Source organism: Cebus imitator, unplaced genomic scaffold (assembly GCF_001604975.1).
Source record: "Cebus imitator isolate Cc_AM_T3 unplaced genomic scaffold, Cebus_imitator-1.0 Scaffold628, whole genome shotgun sequence".
NCBI lineage: Eukaryota > Metazoa > Chordata > Mammalia > Primates > Cebidae > Cebus > Cebus imitator.
In genome coordinates this window covers 527,339-534,071 of record NW_016107943.1, presented here as the reverse complement: position 1 = coordinate 534,071, position 6,733 = coordinate 527,339, and the positions used below count along the sequence as shown (strand labels likewise).

The 6,733-nt window shown below is 37.5% G+C and overlaps 1 protein-coding gene across 1 annotated transcript in view; it reads right to left on the bottom strand.

Annotated features, from left to right (window-relative positions):
• The window catches only part of PPIG (peptidylprolyl isomerase G), a 53,089-nt gene that overhangs the window by 10,215 nt on the left and 36,141 nt on the right, over positions 1-6,733 (bottom strand). Inside the window, exons 10-11 of the mRNA XM_017517329.2 lie at positions 1,785-1,995; positions 852-1,010 (exon numbers count right to left, since the gene is read on the bottom strand). Coding sequence (XP_017372818.1) covers positions 852-1,010; positions 1,785-1,995 — 370 coding nt within the window. The remainder of the gene's footprint in view (positions 1-851; positions 1,011-1,784; positions 1,996-6,733) is intronic.

The following is a 6,733-nucleotide window of genomic DNA, read 5'->3' as shown; positions in this document are numbered from 1 at the left end:
ACCAGGATGGTCTCGATCTCTTGACCTCGTGATCCACCCACCTTGGCCTCCCAAAGTGCTGGGATTACAGGCTTGAGCCACCGCGCCCGGCCTTAATTTTTTATATTTTTAGTAGAGGTGGGGTTTTGCCACGTGGCCCAGGCTCACCTCAAAATCCTGAGCTCAAGCAATCTGCCCACTAGGCCACCCAAAGTGCTGGGATTACAGGTGTGAGCTACTGTGCTTGGCCAAGAATTTTACTACTTGCATTATGACAGTGTATTTCTGATCATAACTAAGATTTCAATATTCCTTTTTCTACTTTTGGACTTAGTTATTAAAATGACTGATAAAGAGCCATTAGCATTACAGATATTAATGTAGATTTATGTAGTAAAATTGTTTTCAGGATTTGAACATGACATCAATTTTTATTATTACAATATTGTAAACCAAGTGGGGAAAGCAGCAGTTTTTCCTATGAGACAAACTGAAAAACCAAGGTTATTACTTGCTTAAAAGTTTAATGTATGCAAATAACACAATAAAATACTATCTTATTTTACTGGTTAAATAGTATCTTGTTATTGGTTTGGAATGCTGCTTAATATCTTTTTTGTATTAGTGTTTATTATGTGTAACTTTACTTCAGAATCTACTTGTAACATAAGTCAATTTACCTTTCTAGCTATGTGGCAGGCAAAAAAAAAAAAAAAAGAATTGTGGAAGAACAAGAACATTTTATAAAAAAGATTTCAATCTTCGGACAAGGTCACCCATTAAATCTTGTTTAAAATAAACAAAAACATTTTTAAAAAAAGAAAAGCTCTATGATAAACCATGTAAGACACAAAATATACACATTCACATACCACTCTCTTTCTCTTTCTCTCTCTCTGTTTTTCCTTTCTTTCTCATCAGCTTTAGGAGGACTTTTTCTCATTAGGAATCTATTTTCAGGTATAGGAGGGATCTCTTCTGGACGGACAGTAGACTGGGGTTGTGCTTCAAGATTTTCAGTTTCACTCTCACTTAATAGACAGAAATACAAAAAACAAGTTACATTTGGTGATTATGTCCTGACTTAAATATCCAATTGTTGGTATTTCTTTCCTTTATATCACTATAATATAAACATCCTGTCCTTACCAAAGATGTGATCGCATGGGAAAAATCTTCTATTCCTCTGACAAACCAACTAACCAATCAAAAACAAAACAAAATGTTTCGATTATCACACTCTCAAAAAATATTTTCCTACAAAATGGATCAAAAATATGAAACTATGTGGGCAATGCACTCTGATAAATTTAAAATACTTTAAAACACGGGCAAAGAAATTAATTGCATTTGAGTCAACAGGCAGATGAAGACAAGTTTTAGTACAAACACAGATTATTTCAAACAAAATGGAAAATAAAGTAAAATACATTGACATTATCTGCTTTCTACCTGAATGCTATCACAAGAGCAAAGGGGACTGCTACTGAAAATAGCAAACACTACTTGTGGTTTCCCGTAATTTTCATGATTCCCACAATCCTCCTATAAAATGTACAAATCTATAACACCAAAGCCATTTCATTGAGTACACACAAAAAATGAACTGAAAGATTTCAAAAGAAAATTAATGTACCCAAAATTTAATCTAAAGACTGTAGAATATCAAAAGTCTTATGCTCCATGCTATACAATATTTCTCACTATTTTAACAGTCTCATATAATTGACCCAAAATCCTAACAAATTTATTTATAAAAGGGGAATCAGAATTTAAAGCTAGCATTAGCAAAGTAAAATTAAGACCTCTTCTTGCTTTTCTTTCGCTTCTTCTTTTCTTTCTTGTGTTTTCGGGAATTTTTCCTATGTTTCTTTTTTCTTTTCTTTGATTTCTCTTCAGAAGCACTTTCAGAATCAGAGGAATCAGAAGAGGACTGAGAATCGCTTGAGCTATCTGAGTCACTAGATGAGGAGGAGGAAGATGATGATTTATGCCTTTTCTTTTCTTCTTTCTTAACTTTAATAAAAACAAAAAGGTTTTGATCAACAATTTGAAACAAACTTGGTGGGAGGAGATTTAAATTTTCTGCAGATTCTCACTAATAGCACTTAGATCATCCAGCTATGTGAACCGGACTGTACAAGAAAGGAGTCAAGACTCAGGATTAGAATCCAGATCTCCAGAGTTCAATGGTCAAAGTTGTATCTATGAATTCAAAGAACTTTAAAAAAAATAGGTGAGTCTAAAATGCTAAACTAATGGTAATAAACATCTGAATAAGAAAGTTTCTAAAAAGCACAGAATAACAATGCAGAGTCCCACATTCTAATCTTGTTGTTTTCCACTTTCCCTCTTATTATCAAGATTGGCAGTAGAACTAGTGTAGGGAAGTAACGGAAAAACTACTTTATAGAAACATGAAGAGATAAGAAATTGATTTCACTGGCATGGGCTTTTATTTCAATACCCGAGGAATCTTCTAATAATTAAGAAATTTAGCCCATGAGGAGAATCATAACAGAGGGAAGTCAATTGCCCATGATGAATAATATGTTTTGGGGACTCTACAAAAAGTCATTTTAAATTGAAATTTTGGCCGGGCACGGTAGCTCAAGCCTGTAATCCCAGCACTTTGGGAGGCCGAGGCGGGTGGATCACGAGGTCAAGAGATCGAGACCACACTGGTCAACATGGTGAAACCCCGTCTCTACTAAAAATACAAAAACATTAGCTGGGCATGGTGGCGCGTGCCTGTAATCCCAGCTACTCAGGAGGCTGAGGCAGGAGAGTTGCCTGAACCCAGGAGGCGGAGGTTGCGGTGAGCCGAGATCGCGCCATTGCACTCCAGCCTGGGTAACAAGAGTGAAACTCTGTCTCAAATAAATAAATAAATAAATAAATAGAAATTTTACTTTGTTTAAGGAAGCAGTAACTTTAAAAGGGTCAAAAAACTCAAAGAGTTCAAAGGATCAGTCAATTAACATAAATAAGTGAAGCCAGAAGGTGTAATGTAACAAGAATTAGAAGAAGATACTACAAACTAGGAGGAGCTTGACCCTTCTAAAGTTATACTCATTCAAATCATGGTGGATCTGAAGAGGCTAACCTGGGCCAAAGATGGGACAATATTGATATATAGATGAGAACTACATAAATTGAAATACATCAGATTATATTCGAAATTCAGCTAGGCATGGTGGCTCATGCCTGTAATCCCAGCACTCTGGGAGGCCAAGGCGAGCAGATCACCCGAGGTCGGGAGTTTGAGACCAGCCTGACCAACATGGAGAAACCTCGTCTCTACTAAAAATAAAAAATTTGCTGGGTGTGGTGGCACATGCCTGTAATCCGAGTTATTCGGGAGGCTGAGACAGGAAAATTGCTTCAACCTGGGAAGTGGAGGTTCTGATAAGCCAAGATCATGCCATTGCACTCCAGACTGAGCAACGAGAGTGAAACTCCGTCTCAAAAAAAAAAAAAGAAAAGAAAAGAAAAATCTATTCATTCACAGTGATACTCATAAAGCATTTATCTTGCCTTTCTGGTATAAACTGCACCCCTGGCTATTGAAATAGATGAAGAGCAATAGCTCTTTATCAGAAGTACTCCAGGAATAAATGAAGAAGAAATTATAGTGTTAGAATATCATTGTTTTACAACTTCTTGTGAGGCACTGATAACCTATGGCTGTTGCAGAATACAGAGACAACTTGTACTGTGTGACTCCTGCTTTCATTAAAAGGAATTTCTTCAAGTCACAACTACATCTCATCAACATTACATAACTCAATTAGTAAAATCCAGTGTGTTCAAATTATAGAAAATACTACATAACAAATGACCTACCTTTTTGACAAATACATTTCAAGGGAACATAAAACAAGATGGTAAAGAAATTTATTAAAAAACAAAAAACAGCTTACAAGGCCAGTTTAAATGTTTAAACTTTATTTGGATTCATTCACACAACAAAAAACATTAATGAAACAATTACAATCTGAACACTGTCAGGATTTTTTATATTTAGGAATGTGTACGTATGTATCATTATGGTACTGCTTTTTGAAGAATCATCTTTTAGAAATAATACTTACTGATAAAATGTTATGCCTGGAATTTGTTTCAAAATAATAGGAAAGGGAAAAGTGGCTACTGATGGGTAAAACAAGATTGGCCATAAATAAACTCCTGAAGCTAGGTAAAGAACAGTTGTTTGTTATACTATTTTATTCACTTATGTATAAATTAATGTTTTCCATAATAGTCAAGGAAAACAAAGAAAATTTATCTTTGGATTATCTGTTAGCTGTTTGGTTACGGAACCTTAGTTGAAAGGTTATCAGCTGATTTGTGACCTTTCCTTTAGCCGCACCTTAGCCTCAGGAACATCTTAAGAGTTGGTATTTGGCATTGCTATTTTTGTTGTTGTTGCTCAGGCTAAAATGCTGATCACAGCTCACTGCAGTCTTGACCTCCTAGGCTCAAGTGTTACTTCTGTCTCAGCCTCCTGAGTTACTGGGAACACAAGTGTATACCACCATGCCCTGCTCATTTTATTTTTATTTCTGTAGAGACAAGGTCTCCCTATGTTGCCTAGGCTGTTCTCGAACTCCTTGGCTCAAGGGATCCTCCTGCCTCAACTTCCGCAAGCGTTGCGATTACAGGTGTGAGTTACCATGTCTAGCCTTTTTTATTTACTTACATATTTTTGAAGATGGGGTCTTGCTATGTTGCATGGGCTGGCCTCAAACTCCTAGGCTCAAATAATCCTCCTTGCCTCAGCCTCCTGAATAGCTAGAGCTACAGGCATGTCTGCTGCTGTGCCTGAATCATCCTTGCAATTTGTAACTGATAATTTATAGGAATATCTAAACAAAAGATACATGAAAATCTGGCTGAAGTCACATGGTGAAACCATGTCTACTAAAATTACAAAAATTAGCCAGGCGTAGTAGTACACGCCTGTAGTCCTAGCTACTCAGGAGTCTGAAGCAGGAAAATCACTTGAACCTGAGAGGCAGAGGTTGCAGTGAGCTGAGATCGCCCCACGGCACTCCAGCCTGGGCAATACAGCAAGACCCCATCTCAAATAAATAAATAAGTAAATAAATAATAAAATAAATAATAAAATAAAGCTAACAAGACGGTAGATGTAATGGCTTCACTGAACTAAGGTAATCCTTCCTTACCCAGTTATGTTTCTAAGAAACATGTACATTATCATGTGTGAGATGTCTAGGATGTATGCAAGCTGTGCCTGGAAATCATGAGAGCTCCTTTATGCTGTTGATGTACCAGCATGCCATTTCCTGTCCTATATTCTTTCTTAAGGGTAAGTAAACTTAGTGCCTGGTGAAGCTTATTTTGTCTCATGAACCCAGCTGTTAACCTGAATCCAATACCAATACTTCTGATGAGACAGAGTGGATATGCAAACACATATAACCTGAAAAAATCTCCTTATAAACACTAAACTGAAACCTGAGGGAGATGGGGGAGGGGGGTCAAATTTTAAACAAATTCATAATGAAATAAAAACATAAAATTGTATAAGCAAAATAAAAATACCACACTAAACATAAAATATACTTGTTAAAATATAGTAACTCTTTACCCCACAATTAACAAAGCTTTAATCACCAGCTCTGATTTCTATTTATTTTGCATTGAGATTCTTTCCTATGAGAAATATATCACAGTTGATGTACTGTAAAAGCAAGCCCATTTAGTGTCTGAAATTTAGGGGAAAAAAAAAAAAAAAAAAAAAAAAAAGCAAGCCCACTGACCAGGAGCATGGCTTCTCACACCTATAAACCTGTAATCTCAGCACTTTGGGAGGCTGAGGAGGAAGAATCACTTGAGCCCGGAAGGTCACCGGGGGCATGGTGTCTCACGCCTACAATCTCAGCAGTTTGGGAGGCCAAGGGGGGAGAATTACTTGAGCCCAAGGGGTCGAGGTTGCAGTGAGCCATGATGGCACCACTGCATTCTAGCCTGGGCAACAGAGTGAGACTCTATCTCCAAAACAACAAAAAACCACACCACACAAAGCAAGCCCACTCACCAAGTGTACTAAATACATTTCATTAACAATTATTTAATTTACACATTGCTTTTGAATAAAACATTTTAGTGAAGCAAGATATCATAATAACATGTAAAGTCTGGTGCAATGCCTCATGCCTGTAATCCTACCACTATAGGAAGCCAAGGCAAGTAGATCGCTTGAGGTCAGGAGTTTGAGACCAGCCTGGCCAATATGGTGAAACCATCTCTACTAAAAATACAAAAATCAGCCAGGTGTGGTGGCTCAAACCAGTGATCCCAGCTACTCAGGAGGCTGAGGTACAAGCATCGCCTGAACCCCAAACGTGGAGACTGCAGTAAGCCAACATTGCACCACCGCAGTCTAGCCTGAGAGACAAAGCGAGACTCCTCCTCAAAGTAAATAAATACATAAAGTGGAACGCCAGAAAGATTTATAACTATTTTCATAGGAATAAAAATAGGAATATAATCTGCCTGAGAATCAGACAGCATTAACTATAAAAGGAAAACAGGCTGGGCACTGTGACTCATGCTTGTAATCCCAGCAATTTGGGACATCGAGGTGGGTGGATCACTTGAGGTCAGGAGTTCGAGACTAGCTTGGCCAACGTGGTGAAATCCCATCTCTACAGAGATACAAAAATTAGCTGGGCGTGGTGATGGGTGCCAGTAGTTTCAGCTACTTGGAAGGCTGAGGCACAAGAAT